This window comes from Ambystoma mexicanum, chromosome 4q, assembly GCF_040938575.1.
Source record: "Ambystoma mexicanum isolate Mex_15411 chromosome 4q, UKY_AmexF1_1, whole genome shotgun sequence".
Taxonomy (NCBI): Eukaryota; Metazoa; Chordata; class Amphibia; order Caudata; family Ambystomatidae; genus Ambystoma; species Ambystoma mexicanum.
In genome coordinates, this window is record NC_090928.1 from 862,264,002 (window position 1) to 862,289,959 (window position 25,958).

Genomic DNA, 25,958 nt, shown 5'->3' on the forward strand with positions numbered 1-25,958 from the left:
CCCCTGGGAGAGACTCTACCAAGTCTTTAGCTCACTGTCCTTTTCACAGAGAAGAAATTTCCCCGCATATCAGCCTTTGTCCTGCCCAGGGGCAGTCCAGCGCCGAAATGCTAGGCAATTCTCCTCTGAACAAGAGTACCATCAGTAACCCCATACACGTGTTTCAGCCTTGTTGGGCATCATCAGTGAGGTGAAACTGTTGCCTCTCTAAGAACAGTCATTGGGCTGTGTTCGTGCTGGTAGAGAGATTCCCAGACCCCTCTTTTTTGCAGTAATGATATTGCACTGAAATGTTCTTGAGGGCTTTGAATACTTCTTTACATTTTGCAATTTTAAAATATTTTTTTTCAACTTCCCTTACCTAGAAAGTGCCACCAATTCCAATCATCTGGGTCTGTTGAGGCACTAATGTAGAATCGGTGTAAGGATTTTTGCTTCCCCAACCAAAGTACCATTTTGATGCCTACTCGTCCTTACAATGTTTTAAGGTCAAACTGGTGCCACCTGGTCCTGTCTTCTGTTGGTGCGCTAACAGGATGGTTGTAAATGCTTTATTGTAGCACCAGTCCTTTGTTGTGGCAGGTTTCAGTGCAGATTTCCATGCCATCCATCCAATGTTTCTGAAAAGCATATCCCATCAGTTTAGCTTTAAAAAAGGTGGAATGAAACATCTCTCTCCACAAGTAAAACAGGTATCCATCCCTAATCCTGCTCTGATACCTCTTGATGCTCATTCCTTTTACAGCAGCTGTGAGGAATTCGACCATCCACATCGGTGGGTGTGTGCTCGCATGGGCTTTTTTGAAATTTTAAATGAAATTGAATGATGGTAGATCAACCTCTAGAAAATGTGTGGGTCTAATCCGCACACATTTTCCTATGCTCAATGCGCAAAATACAAATAGACCTCTGTACTCTGGAGAGGACACAGCGTACAGGCGCTGTCCCCTCTCATATTTAGTTGGGATATGACAGGAGGAGTACATAATGAATCTCCAGAAAGGGGAGGGCTAAACCTTCCCCCTGCTATGGCCAGCCTAATTACCTAACAAAGGCTCCTTGGATCCACCCTTTCCTTTTGTTGGGCCCTGGAGCTGGTGGCAGCAATTTGCATACTAATCAGAAAGGGTGTCATCTTCGACTCCTCTCTCTCTCCTTCTCACCTCATATCGCTGATGACCATCCCAAGAAGGCTCACTTTCAGCATCACCTCCTCAGAGGCATTCCCCCTTTACTCGCCTTGCCCCAGATATTGAATGTCTCCAGAGCTCTGGTTCTCTTTCAGCTGGACTACTGCAACAGCCTCATCCTCAATCTGCCTCTTTCCTCCCGCTGCCCTTTTTAACTAATCCAGAATAGAACTGCAAGACTTATCCTTGGCCTCAAGCCCATGGCCCGCATCTCTCCAGCCCTAAAATCTCTCCACTGGCTTCCGGTGGCTGCAAGGATCAAATTAAAGACCCTCTGCATTGTCCACAATGCTTTCTGGGGCCTGGGAACATGCTACATCCAACTTTCTCTCCCTAAACACCACCCTGCTAGAGCCCTTCGGTCCTCTAGCTTTAACTCTCTGCAGGCCAAACTCTTCTTCATGCAGAGAGCGGGGGGTAGATCTCTTTCTTTGGCAGGGGTCTCCCTCTGGAATGGCCTCCCCGTCCCTCTCAAACTTGAGATGGATCTCCTTAAGTTCTGCAAGCTTCTCAAGACCTTCATTTTCTCCTCCTCCTTCCCTCTCCCCCTTCCTTACGAATGCCCCCCTGCTGATGCGACTGGCTACCTGGTCCCTTCTGAGTCATACAGGGGCCAGGCCCTCCCTTGACCAGACTGCCTCAGGACCTCCTTACTGGCATTTGCCTTCTGGCACCCTTCCCTGACTTGACTTACCCAGCCACTGGGCCCCCCTCCCTCCTCTACCTTCCCTTCGCCCTGGCCTTTCCCACATCCTGCACTTCATGTTTGTTGCACTTGCATGATCCAAATGTCACATGGTCTAGTAGGATCATTTATTGTTTTTATCCTCCTCTGTTTCCCCCTCCCCCTTAGTGTTGTGGGGCCTGAAAACACTTTCTGCTGTATAGGCGCCATAAAAATGTTCGATAAATAAATAAAGTAATTCGAACAGGCCCACATGGGGCCTGGCTACAGAGGCTAACAAACGACACATGAAACCCCAACAACCTTTCATATGAAACTGTGTAACATGATGCCAGCTCCCACCCTCAGTATCGATTGACAGTGAAATGTCATGTCTGGGACTGCGTGTTTACAGTAGTCATCCCTGCAAGGGGACCTCATTCAGACGGTACGAGTATGTGGTTTGATGGAGCCAAAACCTTTGGTCTTGCTGCAGCTCCAAGGGAGACCTGCTGCTTTAATAAGAAAACACAGAGAGCTCCATTAACCAGAGGGACCCTTTGCTCCACAACAGACAGGAAATGGGTAGGACTTAGTATTACACGTTTTCACCCCTTTTCCTTTTCTGTTGCAAATCACTCTGGTTATGACATCACGCATACCATACAAGAGATTGTTGGTGTGGAACCAGGAATGGTTCATTAAGGTAGACTTAGCTTACACCAATCCCTGTGGTCCATTCAGCTTTAAAACCCAGCCCCTCTTTTGGCAGATCATCTAAAGGCTTCACCAGGAGCAGAAGGAAGAACTTATCATTGGACCTTGGCTGAAGGTACAGTCTACCTTAGATCTTCTGCCAGTGACGGAAGGCCAGGACCCCCAAGAGGGAAGCAAGATTCCTCCTGTAAACATCCCCTGGGGAACAGAGGAGGCTACCAAATCCAGAGAACTCTCCAGCAGCTCCAGAACCGTTACCCAGCCAGCACAAAGCACGCACTGCTAGGTTCTGCAGCAAGCTTCATAGATTGGGAAGTGCTCTTTGAAACCGAAACCAATGACAAGGCAGCTGCCTGCAACACAGTCTCCAACTTTGGACCAACCACCTTAAAGGACGACACAAAGCCAGTTAAGAAGCTAGGAGATGTCACTTAAAGACATCAGGGATGTCTCGACCAGTGCATCAGAATTGCCAATCAGCACTGAGACAACGGTTCCTGACCCTGTGCTGCCATGTATGCCAGTCTGCAGCCGTTTGTCAGGCTTTGCTCGTTGAACCGTCTTGCCAACTGATACCCGCAGGTATGAAGGGTCAGTAATGCCAGGTGGACAACTGCTTGTAGATTTCCCAAAATCTGCCATTTTATTAAATAAATGATATAAAGAAAATACCAAGCTTGCACTACTCTACCTAGTCTAAGGGAACGTTCTCTAGCATGGATAAACTAGCCGTCACACAAAACAAATAATTTACAAAGGAAATTATATATCAACACAATATTATAAACAATATTAACACAGTGTCTGAATGGCCTTCTCCTGTGCTGGGTAAGATCCCTTCCACAGGATTCAAAGTTAACTCCAAACATTCAGCAAAAGAAGAGAAAGGATTTAAACCAGCTTTTTAAAGTTCAAAGTCAAAAGTTCATCAAACAAAATTTCCACTGGTAACAATTCTTTGTTCCTGGATGAAAAGATCCCCTTCCGATTTCCAAAAAAGAAAAAGAACCAATGATAATCCTGGTTATGATGGTACATTGTCTCTTCTTCATGATAATTGCCCACAGTTGAAAAGACAGTGTAATATTCCCAAAAGTCAGTTACAATGTTACGTTTGATATATTTGCCAGGATGCTTCTTCTGGGCTGCTGCGTCTCTTATCAACAACCACACTTCTACTGTTGGTACTATGAGAACAGTCACTGTTATCCCACAGCACATTACTGCTTCAAGCCATTTGAGTGTGATATCTGCTGACAACTTAATATACCATCACAGTTCAAGTACTAAGACCACTACTCTGTACTGTTGAATTATTAGGTAGGCTTCGACCAGACACTTGATCCTCTTCAGGTAGGCAAGGCACCTTTCCTTTAAATGACTTCTTTAAAAGGGGCAGTCTTGTTGCCTCTTCTGTCTGTCTTACTACTACAAGAACAACCTGCTTCTGCCCATAAGACTCTCTACTTTCTAGTTCCAGCAGTCTGGCACCACAGGTGGTATTTTACTTCGTAATTTTCTTTACACAAATTGGTTTCCCTTTCCCAGCTTTACTCCCACCTTTCTTACAGTTATCCGCCCAAGTAATTATCCAGACGCTTAGGTGCCAGTCTCTCAGCTTCAGGTAACAATGATGTACTTGTCTCTCAGGCTACTTGCCTGTTAACAACTTCACAGGGTAGTTGGTTGGCTCTTTAAACCTTAGCAAGACTGGTTTCAATATGAAAAGAGGGTGCCTCTTGGCGTGGGTAATGCTTGTTCCTCTCTTCAATAGCGTATTCTCTTTACTATTTTGAAATAAAAAGAATGTCACTTCTGAATACAGTATAGGAGTTTAGTCTCTCAAAGGAAAGCACAATTAGGCACATGCAAACTCTCTTTCAAGTAGATTTTTAAGTTTGAAGTTGAATGAAGAATTGTATTCCAGCATAACTGAAGGATGTGATTCTGACTTCCTTTGGGGATTACAATCAGGTACACGCAACCTCCGTTTGATGTAGTTTTCACTCTTTGTGTTTTGCAACTCGTTTATAGACAATGTTAAATGCTTGGTAATGGTTTAGGGAGTGTTCCCTTTTGTTAATAAGGGACATGCGACCACTCCGGAATACAGCAACAGTCTTTAGATATTTCGTCAATGGCTTGGCTTTCAAGCACTTTTACATGAGTATGGCTCTTCAGCGATATATGCGAGTACTACAATTCCATTGTTAATACGACTTCAGATGAAACAACCAACCTTTACTCGCATTAAGCAATATGCAAGTTACTTAGGAGCAGGCTACTTTTAACCACAAGACTTGTGCAGTGTATTTGAATGCTGTGCTTCACTCACCAGCTTCAGGCACACTGGTTTTGCTGGTTTTACTGCTTTCCTAACTCCCTCTACCTCTTCTACTGCTTCTGACTTGCTGGGCACCCACACTCTTCTCCAGCACAGGTGTCTTCCGTCCGGACACTTCATATGGGAGTTCCTTTTCCTTCTGAGACCCTCGGCTTGCCTTCTGCTTCTGGCCTTAGTCTCCTGAACTTGCACAGCTCTGCAATCACTGCAATGGGCCTCACATGTGGAAAACTCTGCCTCCTGCACCTTTTCCGTTGAGCAGCCTCTGCACTTCAGGTTTTGGGAGAACAGGATTCTCTCAGAACTTGCAGGTGAATTCTGCTGTCTCCACATTCCGGCGTCCGTACTGTGCTCTCATTTACTCGTAATTTGCCAACCTTGTGCTTCTCTACTACTGCTACTACAGCCAGCCTTCCAGTTCTCTTTCCAGCTCCTTCTACTCCTCCTTTCTTGCTGAAGCCTTTTATGCCTCACGGGTTCATTGACAGGTTTCAGGTGTGGGCCCTTAGCCTTAATTGCCTGACTACTGCAATGGCTACCAGGCTTAAATGCCTGAATACTAGATTTGCATGCCTCTTTAGCCCTCTTCCTCATCTCAGTACCTCTAGGATTCTGAGATCTGTAGTTTCTTAACTAAAGTTAGGTGATTCAAAGTGTACATTATTTCTAAGGGTCGATTTATTTCCTTTAAGGCTTTTAACAGAGGGGCTATCAGAATTAACCCTCATAGAGGAAGATGGTTTAGTAAAGCCAGCATTTTCATAATCCTTAACATTGTCCCCTCAGGATTGAGAAAGGGGTTTAGTCTGGGATACTAAAAAGGATTCATCTTTTGCTATAGTTTGTTCTGATGTTTGTTAAGATGGATTTCTAAACTCTGACCTGGTGGGCAGAGATTAAGGAGGCCATCCTAGTTTAGTGAAACAAGGAAACCTTCTGGATAAGCCAGACCAGTCTAGGCAGCTTGGCAGGCGGTCACGACTAAGGGCCTCATCACAAGTTTGGCGGTATCCGGGTGTATATAATGCTGAGCGGTATTTGCATTAAGGCGGTGAGTTGTGGCACAAACAATGCCCCTTCATGAGTTGGCGGGCACGCGCACACAGACCAGGCATTAACGCAAATAGCGTTCAGCTGTAATATTGGCTGAGAACCCGAAAACTCAGCGTACATTGCGTTACCATCGGAGTCCCATGATATTAGTGCCGTAGGAAATGCCTCACTGCCGGAACGGGAAACAAAGCAGTGGCCATTTTGGAAATCACAATCCACCCGAAATTGCAGACCCTGGAAGCCATCCACACCAAAAAACCTCCAAAAATCGCTCAGGAGTGTGTGAGGGGAAAGTCTGCCCTGGAAAGGGTGCAGAAACCCAAGTTTTCCAACTCAGAACTGTCAATGCTGGTGGAGGAGTAATTTCCCACCAGGAACAACTCTATGGCCCACAACAAAAAAAGTCGGGCTCACAGCGGCGCACCCAGATCTGGACATCCATCAGCCAGAAGGGCTGTGTCCCCAGGGATGCAGAGGACTGCCGCAAGCGATTCAATAACCTGCGGGCCTGTGTCCGGGTTGTCCTGGCCCAGCACAGGAGTGAGTCCATGGAGATGGCGGAAGGGCCACTGCCACTGGAGCGGACACCATGGGAGGAGCAGTGCACCACCCTCATTGACATGACATCCATTGAGGGAGTGGGAGGAGCGGAGGCAGGCACCGGCACCCAGGAGGCTGTAGGTGAGTCACCCCCCCTTGCAAATAGCATTGTAACTAGGTCACCACTCCATCCCCGGTGTGAATGTCCGACAGCTGGGCACTGTGAGTCGGTGCAGTGTGTGTGACCGACCACAGCCACCCACGACTGCACCCTTGTACCAGTGGCCCAATGCAACCCCAGGGATCCAGAGTAGTGAGTAAGGCAGCCAATGGACACATGCAAGCACCATGGCACACACATTCATGGCGGGGGCACAGCAACCTCAGGTGGGAGTGTGTAGTACCAACAGCTGTGCATTTGCATCATATACATGTAAATGCTATCCCAACAACTCCAAACTGTGTCCCCCCCACCCATGTAGTATGCCCCAGTAATATCAACATTGTGAATAGTAAACAGGTCAGGGCCAAGCTTGATTGAAACTGTCCTGCATGCCCCCCCGTAAACCATAAAATGAAAATGAAAATAATCACTACACTGTCCTCATGCCACACCCTATGTACCATACAGGCACGCAGGGATCATCGGAGGGCAACGTGTATGATGAGGAGGCAGGCCCATCCCGACGTCTGCCCAGATGCGCCTCCACCAGCACCACCACCCTGCGAAGGGCCCGGCATGATACGCCAAGGCACAGGACACACCCCACTGCACCAGGGGCTCACTACCTCAACACCCCCAAACCAGAAGGGGCTCACCACCTCAACGCCCCCAAGCCACCAGGGGCTCACAGGATGTAGACGTTGCCACGAGTGCAACCACCACAGAGGACGGCGACTCATCCTATGAGGAGCAGCATGCTGTACCTGTTTTGACACCAATCAAAAATCCAGAGCAGCAAATGGACACACCCGAAGGGACTTCTGAACATGTGCAGAGTCCAAGCCACAGTTCACATGTCTATGCATGCTGCTGTCGCACACACACACCAGTGGTGGGAAAAGACACACCCTCATATGGGCCACCTGCTGGCAGGCCCTCCATCCACGGCAGCCCTACCAGACAGGCCACCACGACAAGCAACAGCAACCCCACTACCCCACATAGACCTGCCAGGCACAGCAGCCCCATTACTAACACAGGAACAAGTTCGGGCACTGCAGTCATGGCACGCTGGAGGTGATTGAGGCACATCAGATGAGGATAGAGGGTATGGCCATCAAACACAACCGCCACATCAAGGCCATTAGCAATGCGATTCGGGGGGCAGAAAAAAACCATGGCACATGACAATGGCCGCACACGTAAAGTTGTGGAGGGATGCACTGCGGCACACACAGGGTATGTCCAGCGAGTACGTGAACTATGCAAGGTGCAATCTGTGCATGAAGAACAGATGCACAAGGCAGATAACCTCCTCCGCCAGCAGCTGCAGTTGGCTGCATTGCTGCCATCCACCTCAACAACCTCCACCGAGAGCTCCCTACAGGAGTCACCCAGGCGGCGTTCACTGCAGCATTCGCAACAGCACTCACCTGAAGGCAGAGAACGTGGAAAGCGCCAATGTCCTTGTTAGATGGACAATGCACTGTTGGCCTGAGGGCCAGGCACATGGACCCATATGCACTGTGTTAGGGAGAGGGAAATGTGTGCTGGGGAGTTGGTGGGGGAGGGGGAAATGAGAGCTTGGGAGTTGGTGGGGAGATGAAAATGTGTGCTGTGGAGTTGGTTGGGGGAGGGGGTTAATTCCACGCTAATTAAAGACTGTGCAAACATGACAGAAAACGCTGGCATTCATGAATGTGTTCACATGATATTTATTTTACAAGTGCTCTTCGTACCATGTGCCCTTCCATCAAATCAAAAACAATTATCAATCAACGCCTGTCTGGCCAACCTCCCCTCCCTCACCCCATCACTGTGTGAATTAGCCCCGGCAACGGGCACATGGTCATCATCACTCCCATCCCCTGTGTATTTCACCTCAGCATCAGGGGGTAGTGTCACATTCCTACGGCAGCAAATGTTGTGTAGCATGGCACAGGTGAGTACCATCTTTTCGAATTTATCTGGTGCATACATCTGTGCCTCTCCAGTACAGTGCAGGCACCGGAAACATGCCTTCAACCAACCAAATGTGTCCTTTCCACACATTTGCAGGTACGACTGTGGGCATTGTTATATGCCAGCTCTGCCAGAGTTTGTGGATTCGGACAGGGGTCACCAGCCATATGAACTGAGGGTATCCAGAATCACCTGCATGGGATGAAATGTGTACATGAGGCCTAGGTTGCTTCACTGGGTGTGCAAGGAATACGAATCAATACACTACGCACTCTGGCCATCTATGTGTGCAACGGGTACAGTTGCACACAATGTGATTGCCTGACATCCATCATCTTTAGGGACATGCATAATCTGACCTATACATGCACCCTGTGTCATTGAGTGGGCTGTTCTGTGGCATGTTACATGTTCATGCTCATGGTGTTAATGGTCTTTCAGCAGTGGGTGTTGACCTATGTGTATGGAATTGTGTGGGACACTCATGCTCAACAAGTACCGTAATGTTACCACTTGTCCTTTAATTTTGGTGTATTCATGTGCCACGGGTTCGCTCAGCAATGTGCACCATGTCCCTTGTAGCCCACATTCTACATCCACCACCTCCTGGGTTTGATTGACACAGTGGTGCACCCATGTCGTCAGGAGGAGGCACCCGTCATGACTGCCTGTTCAGTGCCAGTGTTCATTTGCAATAGGTTGTGTCTTTCTCAGTGGCTGGTGGGGCGTTAGCTACATGGCACCATTATTTGATTTTGAGCATGCATGTGAATGGGCATTCAGGGGTTCACTCTCTCAGTGATGTACATGTTCGTATTTTTTCCAGATCATCTACAATGGTTTTGTGGATGGTTATTGCATTCATCTAACTTAGCATTCCTGTGTGGTGCCCTGGTTGAGGTTGCCCTTGTATGTCAGGGAGACAAGCAGCACTGCAACACAGACCAGGTGCTTTGTGTTTGTTGTGGTCACATGTGTTATGGTGTTTTGACAAGTGTGTGCCCATCACCTTCTGTGGGTTCAGGTGTGGTGGCTGTGTGCAGGTGTCCTTGTACGCCACACATACATGGCACTGGTGCTGTAATGGTGCTGGCTGTGGCTCCTGGTGACATGCAAGGCTACCTGTGGGTCTGCCCCCCACTACATTGGGTGTACTACGCATGCATTTCAGGAAGGGTTTGTACTCAACCACTATCCATGTGAGTTGGGTCCCGTTGCCTCTCCATGTAGGCGGCCGTGTGCTGTTGTGCAGCACTATGGAGTTGTGAGTGGATCCTGGGTAGCAAGCACAGCAGTGGCTGATAGTCAGGTCTTGGCTACAGGTCATCTGCACATTGAGAGAATGGAAATGCTTCCGATTCCTGTAGCCTGCCTCATGGTCCTGGGGTGCTACCAGTGCACCATGTGTGCAGTCTAGGGCTACAATGACGTTCAGGACTTGGGCAATGGCATAGAACTGTGCCTTGAGTTTGTTCACCTGTGCCTGGGTGCTGGGCAATGTGTTAATTGAAATGGTGCAGAAGTGCATCCAGTACCTGGCCCAGGACGGCACTGAATGTGGACTGGGTCATACTATGCATCATGGCAACTTTGTGCTGGAAGCCGCCAGTTCCAAGGTATTGTAGGACTGACACAAGCTTCACAAGTGGGGGAACAGTGGTGCTGATGGTAATGCTGCTAGCTATGTCACCTTGGATTGTGTCCAACAACTAGGTGATGGTTCCCCTGTCCAGCCTATACTCGGATACCAACTGACCATCAGTCAGGGCACAGGGTGTTGGCCTCACCCTGGGGCTGGCTGGCCACCTTGCTGGACCTGGTCCCATCCTCCCCCCACCTCTGTGCTCCCAGTGCCCTGGGCTGCTTGTCAGGTCTCTGTAGCTCCTGGCACAGCATTTAGATGTCCACGTCAAGGGTTCTGGCTACAAATTGCAACATTGTGTTGGGAAGGGTGTGTGGGGCCAGGGTGGGTCTTTTGTAGGCTTCTTGTGTGAATTGTTTCCACCTGTGGCTTTGTTACTGTCACCTGTGTTCTTTTACTCCAGCATTTTACTGTGGGTATTTTAAGCACTATTAGTGCTGGTTTTCCGGCGCTGGGAGCGCTGATGCTGTACTTGTGGTAGGTCTGTAATAGCGCATTTGGTTGTCGGCGCTATTACAGCTGGCTGTAATAGCGTTCGGCTGGAATTGCCCCAGCTGGATTGCAGTCGTGATCTGGCGGTGCGGTATTGGCAGCGCTAATACCGTTACCGCCGGATTTAAGGGCTACTGCCCAACTCGTAATGAGGCTGTAAATCTCAGGAGGGGTGAGAGTGATCAAAAGCCCACAATGAGCACACACAGTAATGAACCACAAATTACTCTTAGACAAGTGTATATGAAAAATAGCTATACATTTATTGTCGGCCGGACCAATTGACACAAGTAAACTTCAGTTATATAAAAACAGTTACCATACAAATACTCTAATAGATATATATATACAATACGTTTCCTAATGTGACAAAGGAGGAGTAAAACACAGGCACAACCTGTAAAGAGGAGGGTGAGTTAACATACTAGGAGCATTAGACAATTCTTCATAGTCGTTCCCTAACTTTCAAGTCCAGCCCTAAGACGTGGTTAGCCTTGTGTTCGACAGTACAGTTGTGCGTAAAAACGCACGATCGTGCAAGCAGTACAAAAAGTAGGTCTTCTTGGGAGAGCTGTAGCAAGTCAGGAAGGGGTTTGAGGCAATGAAGAGTTGGTTCACATTATTCGTGTAGGGTTGCCCTTGGTGGCAGAGCAGTTTTCAAAAGGTGAGAATAGCTAGGGAGCGCAGGCTAACTCAGACAAAAACGAATACCTTTTTAGGGGTATTCTTTTGTAAAAGAGATCAGTTGTGCCAGGGGAGACCCGGTAAGTGATGCAAGTACTCACCAACCTTCGGCACCGCCCAGACCAAACTTTGCTAGATTAGTCAAGGTCGCTCGTAGGTTCGAGACCTGCAGTTTTGCAGCGCTCTGGCTTTCAGCGGCTGCGGGATAGAAAGATTGTCCGTGACTGGACAGTTGCCTTTTCTCAGCTTCCGATGGAGATACAAAGAAAATTCTAGTGCAGCCGGCTTCAGGGCAAAGGAGAGAAGGTCAGCAAGACACCTGCAGTGATCGTCACCAACAGGTAGTTATGCAGGAATCACAGTGTTTTGCACTCTCCTGATTCGAGGCCCAGAGGAGCTAGAGCTATGGAATTTGGCGGGAGAGGGCACGGGACCACAAGCAAGCAAGCAACTCAAGACGGCGGCGGTTCTGTGGGATTCCCCGGGATAGAGCTGGACAGTTCACTGGATGGCCCAGGAACACTTCCAAAGGTGCTCGTACAGTGGGTAAGTATGGGGCACTGAAAGTAGTTGTGCCCACCACTCCAAAGGGGCAAAGCACCCTTGCAGGCTTTCTTGATCGATGAAGAAAACAGGGGTCCGACGGGACAACAGAGGGCGAAGGGTGCCAAACCTTCCAAAGTGTCTCCAGGGGTTCCACAAGTCTGTTTCTTTGTTGCAGGATATTTGTCTCCTTCTGTAGTTGGGAGAGAACTCAGGTGATCGACCTGGAATGGATGCAGAGCCCCTTGTCTTATCCAAGATTAGCTTGGCGCCAAAATCGAGGACTTTCAATTGAAGATCTGCTCTCATGGTGGCATCCCAGTTGTAGACCAATCATGGCCCACGGTGGTCCCAGTCATTCAGGCACTCCAGACATCCTGGCACCAGTAGTGTGGATTGTGACCAGCTGTCCCAAACCGCTTCCTGGGCATGCAACACGTGACATGCAGAAGCCTACGAAAGAGATCATTTTTTGTGAAATGCTGTATGCCCATATAAGGAAAGCATGGGTTATTCGACCTGGATGAAGGCAAGGGACAAAATGGCTCGGCCATTTTCAGACCAAGCCACAGTCTTGAACCAAGTGTGATAAATGTGTTGTGATCCTGTAAAAAGAAGTAAAGCACTCATAAAAAGTAACTGCTGCCACCAGTTTGTCCCAGGCACACTTGTACAATCACCAAAAAATCCTTAGTGGGTGCCTAGGGCCATTAAACAAAAAGGACCCCAGCGCATGGTACTGGAAGGTACATTGTGCACTGTTAAAAAGTTACCAAGAAATTGCAACATTGTCGAAGAGTAAGAGAAACATAGTTTCAAAGTACTGACAGTCTGAAGAACGTGTGAGTTTCCCCATAACAAGTGAGCAAAAGCCCAGGAGAGCGCAGCTGAAGGTTGTGCGCCACAGGCAAAGGTCAGAATAGGAGATCTAAATAAAAGCAAAATGTTTGGTGGGTCCACAAATGGAGGGAAAATTACACATTGATGAAATCTTTCCTAGCAATGTCATAACCATGGGTTTCACAATCTTACTTCTAATATGAGGTTGAGAGACATTAAAATTACAATAAGCCATAACCTCTTTAAGAACAGTGGTAAGAATCTTCCTGTCAGAGGAAAAATACAGTGGGCCTCATTATGAGTCCAGCGGTAGCCATGCCAGTTAAAACGGCATGGCTGCCGCCGGAGTCATTTTTTTCCAGCAATGAGGACTTACCGGGGCATTACAGCCCGAGCATTCCCGGTAATTGCCCATTGCCGGGCACCGGAAAATATTACTCACCATTCCCATTCGAGTCCCATTATACTCAATGGGAATGGGGAGGACGGATGCACCGGCACAATTGATTAATGGTGCTGGTGCATCCATCAAGGTCTGCGAGCGGGTGCCATTCCGCCTGCCAGGTCAGACCGTTGTTACCGGACAGGCATACTTGTAATGAGGCCCAGTGTCTAATCCCACAGAATATCCTGACCACCCTGGGCCCTGTCTCCTTCCAGGTGATCCTCCAGCAGTACAACACCCCAGGGGTGGGATCAGGAAGCATCTGCCTTCCCCTGACCACCTGGGAGGAGACTACAGGCAGGGTTTCAGTGAGGGATCTGTAGGATTCTTTACATACCCTTACCCTAAAGACCTGATCTTTGGGTCCTGGTTCCTTTTTCCTCTCCTACTTCTACCTTGCCCACATTCTGAGCAGATCCACCAACTTCCCAGTCCCAGATTGGATCATTGTTAAAGAACTCTCCACAGACCCAGGAATAACAGAGTAAATATGAAACTTTTCTCCCTTCTTTTTGAATAAAAGACTTTCCCTCAGTTTCATTTGAACTATGTGAATCTCTACATCCATACTCGTGTGGTTGAGAACTTCCACATCGCAAACACTTTGACTCAGGAGATCATCTTTGTCATAAATACCTGGCTCTTTAAATGGGAGTTGAACCAAACCCACAGTAGGGTAGTGGTTTACATGTTGAGGCTTGGGGCATGTGAGGAATTCAACCATTTGCACGGTCGATTTGCGCTCGCCTGAGCTTTTTTGAAATTTTAAATTAAATTGAATGATGGTAGATCAATCCTGGATAATGTGAGGGGATAATCAGCACACATTTTCCTATGCTCATCAATGACATACGCATAAAGCTGTGTACTCTGGATATATACATCCTACAGGCGCAGTCACCCCTGTCATATTTAGTTGGGATATGACAGGAGGAGTACAATACTTAGTATTACATGTTTTCACCCCTTTACTTTTTCTGTTGAAAAGCACTCTGGTTATGACCTTACACATACAGGAGATTGTTGGTGAGGACCCAGGATTGGTTCATTAAGGTAGGCTTAGCCTACACCAATCAAGGTGGTCCATTTGGATTTCAAAGAGGGCTGGGACCCTCTTTTGGCAGATCATCTGAAGGCTTCACCAGAAGCAGAAGGAAGAACTCATTATTGGACCCTGGCTGAAGGTACAGTCTGCATTACATCTTTTGCCAGTGAAGGAAGGCCAGGACCTCCAAGAGGGAAGTAAGATCCCTCCCCTAAACATCTCCCAGGGAACAGAGGGAGATACCGAATCCAGAGGACCCTTCAGCAGCTCCAGAACCAGGACACAGCCAGCACACGGTGTGCCCTACTAGGCTCTGCAGCAAGCTTCCGAAGTGGGAGTGCCAGAGAGTCTCTGAACCCCAAACCAAGGACAAGGAATCTGCTTGCAACACACTCCCCAGCTTTGGGCCATCCGCCTTAAAGGACGACATGAGCCCAGTGCAGAAGCTAGGAGGAGGGCATCTACAAGCATCTACCGACATTTTCGAGCTAGTTGTGTTCCTCGAGCTGCAACCGACTGCAATGCTGACCGGCATTACGCTGCAGTCGCTCTAAGACATCCGAGATGTCTCGACCAGAACTGCCAATCAGCACTGAGACAACGATTCCTGACCCACTGCATAGACCAGCCTGCAGCCATTCGTCCAGCTTCACTCACCGAACTCTCTTGCTGCCTGATACCCGCACCTGACTCCCATCTTGAACTCTGCCCCAGAAGCCTGCAAAGCAGCCTGAAGCTGACTCGAACCTGTTGAGCACCAAGAACACCTACAGCACAAGGCACATTGTTGTTATGTCTCCCTGTTGCTTCCTGGAAGTCCTGTAGAGACATTTTAAGCATTTTAAGACCCATTTCTCCCTTTGTGCTGAAGCCGAGTACCCTTAAACTGCTGCGATGATTTACTATACCCACCACCCTCCTGTCAGTATCTAAAGTGCATCCCTTTTTCTTCTTTGAAACGGTCTGTCCTCTGCATTCCTTCACAGGGTGGGTTTTATTTCATAGTGCTACTAAAACTGTCTGTTGTGATAATAAAAGACACACAGATATTTGTATACAACTTAGACTGGACAGTCCCTTTTATCATTGGGTAATAATTGTATTTCCACTGTGTTGCAACTAACCAACGATCCACAACCTTTCAGAGATAAGCCTACCGTTCCATCCACGTTACCAAAAATGGACAAGGAGGCTTAAAATGTGCCTTTGTGCGATCTGTTTGGATCCCTTCTGGTGTACTAGAGGTATGGGGCTGATTGATGGTTTAGAAAACAATATTCACAACGGAACACTGGTGCCCCGGAAGTTGGTTTGTTACAGTGCATTAACACAAAAAGACAGGCAGGGTCTGCAAAAAGTGGTGAGGGGCACCTGAAATCCCCAGTTCAACGTGTTTGTTGGCAGTGCAAAGTCACTTTGCAACACGCTAATCTTTCCATGAATTAGGCCCTAAAGCATTAATGCATGTGCTATTACCTTATCGATAATCCTGCATTGAGGTAGGATAGCATTCCCTCATGGAGTAATAGAGGGCTCCAAAATATGGACTAACTGAAGAGTTTGCATGGCTCAGAATCAAGTGGACCATTCAAGTAACATGCTTGCCAATTCAGATCGGTGGTATTTCTGGAGGAAATTGTGCTAAACTTGCAATCAGATCCCCTGTATTTACAAATAACACCTGTTTTGGCTGGTGCTGCCAACGGGATTATGAGACCCTTAGGCGTTAATTCTGAGTTTGAAGATATCTCGCCTAGTAATATCTGAAAACTTGTTTACCATTACAGCATGCAGTAATTACTGGGTGGCCCGGTAGGTCTGAATAATTGCCAGTCCTGCGGCCCATACCATTATTCCCCATTTTGAAGTCCCATTTGACTCTAGTGGGGTCTGGTAATAACTGCATGGGGGTACTGCTTTTGTGTGGCAGTAATTGCCGCCAAGCAAAAGCAGGCAGAAGGAAAAGTTTCTCAAATGAAACGCATAGAATGCCAGAGTGGCAAAACACCGGGTAGCAGCAATTACCAGGTGCGTTACCAGTACTGCCAACCTTGTCATCAGACCCTTATCGCCTAATTCATGGAACTTTTCGCGTGACTTTGCACTGCTAATAAACACATTGAACCGGCCCTGGTACACAGGCCGGTGCAAAGTGTCTTTTTGTTGTGCAAAGTGACTTTGACTGCAAAAGTACTCCTTGCACCGTGAATTGGGCCCATTTAGCGCGATGCAAAGGGTACTTTTGCAGTGCAAAGTCACTTGGCACTGCAAAAATACACTTTGCACCGCTCTGTGAATCAGGCCCGGTTCAACGTGTTTATTGTCAGTCTAAATTCACTCTGCAGCGCGCTGAAAGCTTCATGAACTGGGCCCTAAATCTTGGTAGAGTGGGGCTCGAGACAGAAGGTCATGGCCTTCGGAGCCCGCGTAGAAACATGTCAGGTTCTCTGAAATCCTAGCGTGGCATCTCCAAATAACGAGCTGTGCAGAGAAAAGGCCAGATTGCCTGTGGAGAGCATCTTGCGTTGCGGAAGCGACGGCCGCGCTAATCTCATGAACGCCATGTGTATCACTTTCATGCCAACATATTACAAGGCAGACAGCGTTGCAGGCACCAGTTATGGCACACGGAGGGTTTTCCAACTCCTGCGTGTGTGTAGCAGCATTTTTACAACCGAGGGGAAACTGCATTATAGTATTTTGATTCAGTGTCTACAACACAAGTGTATGTTTCAAACATTGTGCGCCTAGCGCAGTGTGAACAGGAAAGTAAAGAGGAACAAGGGAGGGGCGGTCCTCAGCCAGGGTCCGGCTGGGGCATAACAGTGTCTCGTGCGCCAATGAAAAAGTAGCCCACAGGTGCAAATGGCAATTCATTACCTTTGTGACAGACTGAGTAGTTACCCAAGGGGGAGTTTTTTGATCAAATGTTATGAAAACTGCAATTTAAAGAATATATATCCAGCAACCCTGGTCAAAACTACTAGCAGCATAGTGAAATAACTTAGCAAATTGGCCCACTTTGGCCAAAAAAGTGTCCCACTTCGACCCACAAAAACTGGCCCATACTAGCATTTTGCGCTTTTGGTTCTGGCATTGCCCTATTGCCCTATAGGTCAGCCCGAGCCAGTCCCCAGCCTAGAAAAAAGCAGGCAGGGTATCTCGAGGGCCGCGCATTGCAGGATAGCAGCACAGACCGCAGGGTCGAGCACACGCTGGGCTTCCGCAACCTGCATTCTGTTCATTGAACAAGGAGCAAAGTTCTCGCTCGCATCGAAAGTGCTGACAACGGGGGCAACCATGGGCTCCCGTGGGCAGGAGTGATGCCATGAGGCACACTTACTCCCTCTTTTCCCACAACCGAAATAGAGTCAAGACGCAATTCAACTAAAAAGGAGGACATTTCACCAAGTGGAGGTAACTGGAATGCAACAGCCCTTTAAACATACCCGTTTCTATCTGCCGGCACCAGGCACTCATTGCCAACACATCTGCACATTCTGCAGGATGTGTGTTGTTTGCGTAGGTCAGTGTGTTATAAATGTGTGATGTCGCAATTCCCCATGCAGACACGTGGCAAAGTTATGTGGCTTCCCTGTCGGTTTGTTCACTTCTAGTGTTTGTTTGAACTGCGTTCTTATTACTCAGCCCTGGTTGGTTTATGCAACCTCTGAGTCAAAGCCACAGCGTGTCGTAATGCACCCAGGCTCCCTGCTCGGGGTGTGTGCAGCCTGGCTGCCTGACACCAGGCTGTCATGTGAGCTACTGGCTCTGCTCCTCAGTCCTCGCACACGTGGCCACGGCAAAGCCTCCTCCCTGGTCACCTATGAACACGTGGAGGGGGTCAGTCCTATGGCACGCCCGCATTGAGAGGCAGCGCGCGAGGGAGAAAGAACATGAAAGCGGGAAGCAGACCTGCAGAAAGCACCCTCGGTCGGTGACTAAAGACTCCACGGTCACACCTGGACAACTCAATCCGTACCCAGCTGCATGCAACTGTCTCTTGAAGGCTGTCATTTGTGGGGGCTGAAACTCAGTGTGCACTCTGAATTGACCCCGCTTTTAACCTGCCCCGCTTCCTGGATTATTTCAGAGAAAAGGTTTCGACATATATAGAGGGAAATCACTGCGCTAGGCTCTTCATGTGCCAGGTGCATGTGTTGGTACTGTACATGTGTGGCCGTGCCGTGTGCAACTAAAAGGACGCTGGCGAACACCCTGATTACTAATCACGCCATGGTTCAGCAATACAAACCTAACATTTCCCCATCAAATTCCAATCACCAGTCAAGGAAATGTTAACATTGGACCAGCATTTCGACGTTCCTCTAGAAAACAGGGCATGCAGCTTCTGGCAGCGCGGATGACATGGCATCGTGTTTCTCCAACTACCACCCCCAAGGGGAAACCTCCCTCGCAAGTTGTGCTGCAAACGTGAACTTTGCACCTTTCTGTTAGCGTGAGCGACAGAGCAACCTGCGAGCCCCTTCCACCAGTCACACACCCCCTGAGTTGTCATCCATCAGTCATACCCCCTGAGTTGTCACTCTTCCAAAAGCGGGGCACTGTGCATGACAGGCAGGCAGGTGTGTGTGGCTCACTCCTGACTTCCTGGGGCGCGGCGCACACGCTGATGGGACGCTGTGAGCACCTCAAGGCGCCCTGAACGTCCGGGGTTTTCTGGCAGTGAAAGCCCATATAGTGCCAGGACGTGGACGGGTCCCTGTCCCCCTGCACTCACCGCCGCCAGGGTCCGGGCTCTTGGGGGACTGCTGCCTGGCCAGGGTCTGGATCCGCTCCCACTGGCACTCGGCCCGGCAGCGCTCAATCTCCGTGTCCAGCTTCAGTTGCGAGTGCCGGGTAGTTGCCATCTTCCTATGCCCTCGACGCGGCTCTGCCTGCACCAGCGCGGGGAAGCAGGAAACAGCCGGCTTCCGACCCAGACGCCCAGCCCGCACCGACGGCTCCCCGCCCGCCCGCCCGGATCGCACTGCACTCCGAGCGCCACTGATTGGCCCGGGCAGAGCCGGCTGCTGAGGGAGGCTGCTCCCTGCGGCGTGTGCTGCCAGAGCTGCCCTCAGCACCAGCGGCGATTTCCCCACGAAGACCCGCTCCGCACTTACTTCCAGAACATGCTCGCAAACCGGCCCACGGTCTGTGAGGCGCCCCGCACTGCGGCTGGCGGGCTTTTTAAACCACACATACATTGCATCAACGTTCACACAACGCACCCCAGAATCGGGGCCCCGAGAGCGTAGCTTTCAAGGGACCTCCCTAAATTGGAGGGCCTCAGCATGTCAATTGGAATTTCAAGTTGGACCGGCATTTCCCTGACACGTTACGCGACAACCTCCCCTCTCCCAACGCCCCCCACCCCGCAACACAGACACAACTTAGTTGGGTGTTAGGAAGTTTGACATGTTCACAAATGAAATGTCATTAACTGTCTGCAACCTCGTGCAGAAAACCCTTCTCATCCGCATAAAAGGGCGTGAGCGTCAGACTAACAGATGCGACCTATGACCCAAACACCTTGTACCCCGGACCAACCCCACCCTGAGATATTTCCTGGTCTATCCAGTGGCTGAGACGGGTAACACGTGAAATAAAGCTTCAGTTTGGCTACATATCTCAAGCTCTGCGCATAGCTCCATTAAATCCGAAAGAGAAACCAAACACGTCACGTACCCTGTATTTGCCTGTCCTATAATCTAATACACTCAACAGACGCATAAACACACCCGCCTTTATTCCACTCAGCACTGAAATAGTCTCCTGCGATCCATAGAACACTCCGTGCAGTGATAAATCATTGTCATGTTCGTTTAATGTAATGCCCTTGTGTTACTTATAGTCGAGAAACCTTAATGTATGGGTGTCTGTTTAGTTGTACTTTTTAAATTAGCTTTATAACACTGAATGATGGCAATAGGAGAGACATTTTTGGGCGGCAAAACTTTTACGCCGTTTGACAAGACCACAAAAAAAAAACATTTTTTAAGTGTGTTAATTAAATTAAAAATTAAAATTAAAATGTTCACACATTTTTAGTTAACAATATTGGAAATAAGTAATGAAGAAAAGAGGACACAGTAGTAAAAAAGTAAATGCATAAATATACACAAATCATGTAGTATACTAAACAAACATCGTGCCCACTCCAAATTTATGCAATACCAGCTTATTGCGTGGCAGTGACCATTTAATATGCCAGTCAATCGAATCCACAAATGAAATTACACGTCTGTGAATTGAATTCAGCCATACATATCTACCTTCATTGGTCAGTGGCTAAACGCATCAGGGCTCAAAAAGGATGGTTAGTACATTTATGGATTTTTATGCGGAGTGTAACTTCCCTTATCATATCCATCACAAACAAGGAAGGAACAGCCAATTCTAATCTAATGACCAATGTGGCAGTAGAATTAGAAATACTTAATATTGTGCTCCAGACCAGCACACATTCTACAAAGTACTGTAGGCTCCAAGCTGCTACGATACACTTGGATGGTGGCTTTCAAACAAAAATCATCGCCACACCGCCTTGTCAGGTTCCTGGGGCCTCCCAATTTCCTCAGAACTTTAGTAGCAATATGCACACAGTTAACCTGCTGACTGTGTGTGTTGTAAAAGAGGGTGCCAAGATATATGTGGGCACTGACACATTCTAATTTAGAGTTGCCAAATGACCAGCCAGTACAAGTCAGGTTTTCTTCTTGCCAAAATAGATTACTCTGATTTTGGACATGTTGATGTTTAGGTCACGCTGTGAAGAGAATGCCCGTAGGGCATCAAGAGATCTTCAAAGCCCTATAGGGGCATGATCCAAAAGGACAATCTCATCAGCATAACCCGACCATCTTACACGCGTGCTTTTGATCCTGAAGGTCAGCGAGAACAGGAGTGGCGCTAACAAGCACCCCCGCTTCAGACCCCAGTTAGTACTTACCTTTCTAGTGACATGCCCCTGATTATACAGTCTAACCACAACCAATGTGTATGTGTAGAGCTAAACTATAATGTCGAGGAGCCCCTTGGGTACTCCCCAACAATCAAGCTTAGCCCATAACATGGACCTATTGACCGAATCGAAGGCTGCTGAGTAGTCTATAAAAGCAATGTACAGTGGAATGTTCCCTGCTCTAGCTGCGCTGGTAAGAAGTCTAAGCAATACAATATTGTGAGTAGTACCATGGCCTATCTTGAATCTGGCTTGAACAGGATCTAAATGTTTCTGCTCTGCCCAATTGGTCAGTTCCCTTAAAAGGATGTTGGCAAGGATCATTCCTGCAACGTCTAATAAAGCCGAAAGCCTATAATTGGCCCGGTCAGTACAGTCATTTTTTTTCATACTGGCACCTGTTGCAAATCTAGGTAATTCATCCTTTCTCCCCAAGGGGGAGCCCCTCCACCCCCCTGTGAGGCTAGGGGGTTCTTCGTGAACAACTCATGGCCTTTTTGGGCCCTCATATTAAGGCCACCACTCCATTTCCTGTTGCTGGAGACCTCAATCTCTGGGCCAACAATCTGGCCGATAAGGAGGCCCGTGCTGTTCTCAACGTTTTGAAGAACTTGGCTTTAAATAATGTGTAGAGGAGGTCCCAAATAAAGCCTGCACTCCAGTCACCCATTTTGAAGAACCAGGAATGTTCACACCGAAATATGTGACGTATGATGAACAAATAAACCGGCAGAGAGCCGCAGTAGGGCTCTGCCCAGTACCTATCAGAAGAGCAACACCTATTGAAGTACCAATACCCAGAAAACCAAGGGCAGTAAGGTATCCATTGAAAAAACACTACCAGCAAAGAGATGAAATGAAGATTGCATAAGTACCGTCCCGGAAGAAACCAAAAAGGCCTTAATGGAAGACGAATGGTGACGTCACGAGAGCCCGGACAGACTCACAGATAGAAGAAATGACAACCAAAAAATGACACACAGAGACAAGACACCATGAATAAAGATATTGTGAACCCAAAGGAAGAGAACGATGTTGAAACACAAAGAAGCAAAAGCTGTAAGCAGGACGAAGATATTCAACCAGCTAATGCCTGTACATATGCTTGGAACCACAAGAAAGCTAAAAATCAGTACGGCTTACTAAGCTAAGTAGAAGAATAGCACGGCAAGCGCCATTATACATAATCTACCTCAAAACAAAGCACGGTATTACAAGTGCAATTCCACTTTGCAAGAAAAGCAGAATCAACTCAGGTTACTAGAGGCCAAGCAAGACAAGATTCATATTCTAAGCGAAAGGAGAAAAGACGGCTTAATCGAAACTCAACAGATGCAACTCATGCCAGGAGGGCCAAGGCCATACCAATAGAAGGAACAAACAGTAGCTACATATAATTGAAACCTAAGAACAGAATATCCTGTCTTTGAAAGGTCAAGATAAGGAGGCGTAGGCAGGTGGCAAGCCGAATAAGAATTAAATGCACACATTGAGAAAAACTAGACAAATTCATGGTGTGGGTAGCACGTGACCAGCCGAACCAGAAGGAGCACGGGTTCACACCTACGCTTGGTATCCGCCCAGACAGACATATCAGAACTTTTCCAGACAGGAGATGCAGTTTCGAGGCCAACCACAGTAAAATAATTGACACATAGTTGCTGAAGTGATGATTGATTGGAACCTTAATTGGAGGAAGGCCGGGTATCTGAGGGGGCACCCTGCACCTGGCTGACCGTTCTGTCTGCTGCTAAGCAAAGTGGAAATTTATGCATCGGGTTGATGCCAACCCAATCACAATGGACCGAATAATCTAGGGTCCTATAGTTAGTAGAACCAATGGGACGTCATACTTTTAGTGACGTCTTCAGTAGTCATTTTTGAAGGAAGGGCTTAGACGCCCACCTGACAGTGTTTACCCAATCCCCTCACTCCGTTACAATATACAGATATAGTACCTATATTAAAGTTACCTTTTCTTGACCAATAGAATTGCATGTTAAACTTGAGTGTTACACGCAATTATGACGCGTTTTGAGTATAAAAGTTATGTTTTGTATGAAGTTTGTTGGAGTTGAAGCGAGACGGACTATCGCATCACTGCTGATTGCCATGTCTCCCAGTGTTTTGTACTTGTCATTAAACGGACTCCCTTTGCCAAACCATTGAGTTGTCCTTATTGATTGGTGTTGGAGTAATACATCTGCACCCCCATCCATCTCAAGGTGCAGCTATCTCGTCTTAAAGTACTTCGGAACAAACCTCGGCTCTATGGGCTGGCCGGAGGTCTCCTGAGTACAAATGTGTTACAGTTCCCACTCACCAGGGAGGTAACACACTGGATTGGATCCTTACCAGACGGCAGGTTATTTTGGCTATAGAGGTGGACTCCTGCTGCTGGTCTGACCATAGCACTATAGCTTTCCAGATTATGTTACCTGGCGATCCAGAAAAAAAAGAACGTGCATCAGCTTTACCTACACTATGCAGATGCATTCACAAGGTTTCTTTGGAAGCATTCTCAGCCATCACGTTGCCCTTACTCTTGGCAAATGCAAATACTAGCTCACTACATTTATATTCAGCTGAACTGTGCAATATCCTAAACGGTGCATTCGATCAACTGGCACCATAAAAAAATGCCCTAGGCAAAAAGAACACACAGGGGCCCATTGACCAGTGGTTTTCTCCCGAGGTTCTTGCAGTCAGACAGCTTAAAGGGGCTGCTGAAAGAGGCTGGAGGAAATCTCCGACAGCTACAACTCTGACCATATATAAGGAAGCAGTCAAGTACCTCAAAGCAACCACTTTTGCCGCAAAAAACGTTACATTTGTGGAGCTTATCCTGGAGGCCCTATCCAGCACTAAAGAATTATTTTAGATTCTTGGTGTACTGAAGGGTAAGCCTCAGGAATGGCATTTAGCCGTTAACGATTCTTGGTGTCAGAACATTCATAATCATTTTTTACAAAAGGTCAAACAACACCAAGATAACAGTCAAACAAAAACACCTGGAGGCCGCCGCAAAGCTGTCCCAGGTACCATTATTGTAAGTAAGGAAGTGGACGACACCAGAGACACCTTCTCGTTCAAGCAAGTCACAGTAAACGATGTAACTACATCGTGGAAAACCTTAAATCCACTTCTTGTAGTGGAGACCTCTTCCCGGCGTCTCTTTTCAAAAAATAATTTTCTATCATTGCTGCCCCTGTTACATCCTTTATAAACCATTCCTTCCAACAGGGGATAGTTCCAGAGTGTACTAGAGAAGCCTGGACTTCTGCCTGATGAAGGAGAACAGTATTGATCCACACAAACCGTTGAACTATCGCCCTATTACCAATGTGCTCTTTCTCCTCAAGATTATTGACAAAATAGCTTGCGTTCAGTATGACGCGTTTGTTGAGGAGAGGGGTCTTCTATCCACCAGACAGTCGGGTTTTTGAAAACACTAAGGTACAGAAACCCCACTGTTGGATGTTAAATCCTTGTTAGCTGGCATAGTTGACAAAGGTAAAGTGGAAAATGTTGATGTTGTTAGACCTGTCTGCCGTTTTTGATCTTGTCAATCATGACAGGCAAGATCAGCGGCCAACTAATTTCGATCCTTTCTAGGTCCCAGGAGAACAAGACTTGTTCATGTGGTTTTTAAGTCAGAGGAATCAGTCCTTAATTGTGGAGTCCCTCAGGGATCCAGTACATCCTGTCATGCTTTACAATCTCTATTCAAAGCTGTGTTTTGATGTTCTGGATGGTCTGGGTGTCAAATTTGCAAAAAGATCGTCCTGGAACTCACAGGTTCTTATGAGGCAGACTCACTCCTGGTTTCTAGGGTGTACGATGCTATAAAAACCTGGATGCAGGATAGTTTTCTGGCACTCAATGATAAAAAGACAGAGATCTTAATTATCGCTAGCCCAGCTAAAGTGAAAGCCCTTGAACCACAATATGAAACATTTTTGGTAGGAGGAGCCATCATCCATGTTTGTAGTTCAGTCAAGACTCTGGGAGTGTTTTTCGACAGTAACATCACTTTTGAAAAACAAGTGGCTCATATTAGTGCCAGCTGTATCTACACTACCCATCTTCTGTGGCAAATTCGACCCTACCTTTCAGAAGATAACAGAGTTATGAAAGTGACAGCTGTCATTAATTCAAAAATTGACTATTGTAATAGTCTTTTAGCTGGTACGTCCACAGCCAACTTGAAAAGACTTTAGAAAATACAAAATGGAGCTGTACACGCTGTTTGTGATCTGGGATGTAGAGAATATGTTTCTCATGCCCAGAGGAAATTGGATTGGTTGCCAGTCTGGGAAAGGATTCATTTTAAAGCCTTGTGCTTGATCTACATGTACCTTGCCGGCACTGCTCCAACCTATCTCCGAGCACGGATTGTGAAGCAACCTTCTAGACGTACTTTACAGTCTAACAATAAAGATCTCCTCTTACAACCTCACTTCAAGTTGAAGACTTTTGGTGACCAGAGCTTTGACACCTGGTGGCCGAAAATTTGGAATAGTCTCCCTGTGTTTATCAGACAGCTGCCATCTCTGGCTCAATTTAGGAAAGCTCTTAAAACTCTCCTATTTGATGGAGGTGGCATGTAGCCCATTCATCCTGCCTACCTGCTGACTACTGCTAACTTGGATCTCTGATGCCTTTCCCTT

At 47.5% G+C, this 25,958-nt stretch overlaps 1 protein-coding gene across 1 annotated transcript in view; it reads right to left on the reverse strand.

Moving 5' to 3' along the window:
* Nucleotides 1-19,328, reverse strand: part of TTC7A (tetratricopeptide repeat domain 7A) — a 2,220,458-nt gene extending 2,201,130 nt beyond the window's left edge. Inside the window, exon 1 of the mRNA XM_069608425.1 lies at nucleotides 19,066-19,328. Within this exon, the coding sequence (XP_069464526.1) occupies nucleotides 19,066-19,195 (130 nt within the window). The 5' untranslated portion in view covers nucleotides 19,196-19,328. The remainder of the gene's footprint in view (nucleotides 1-19,065) is intronic.
* Between the last annotated feature and the right edge of the window lie 6,630 nt (nucleotides 19,329-25,958).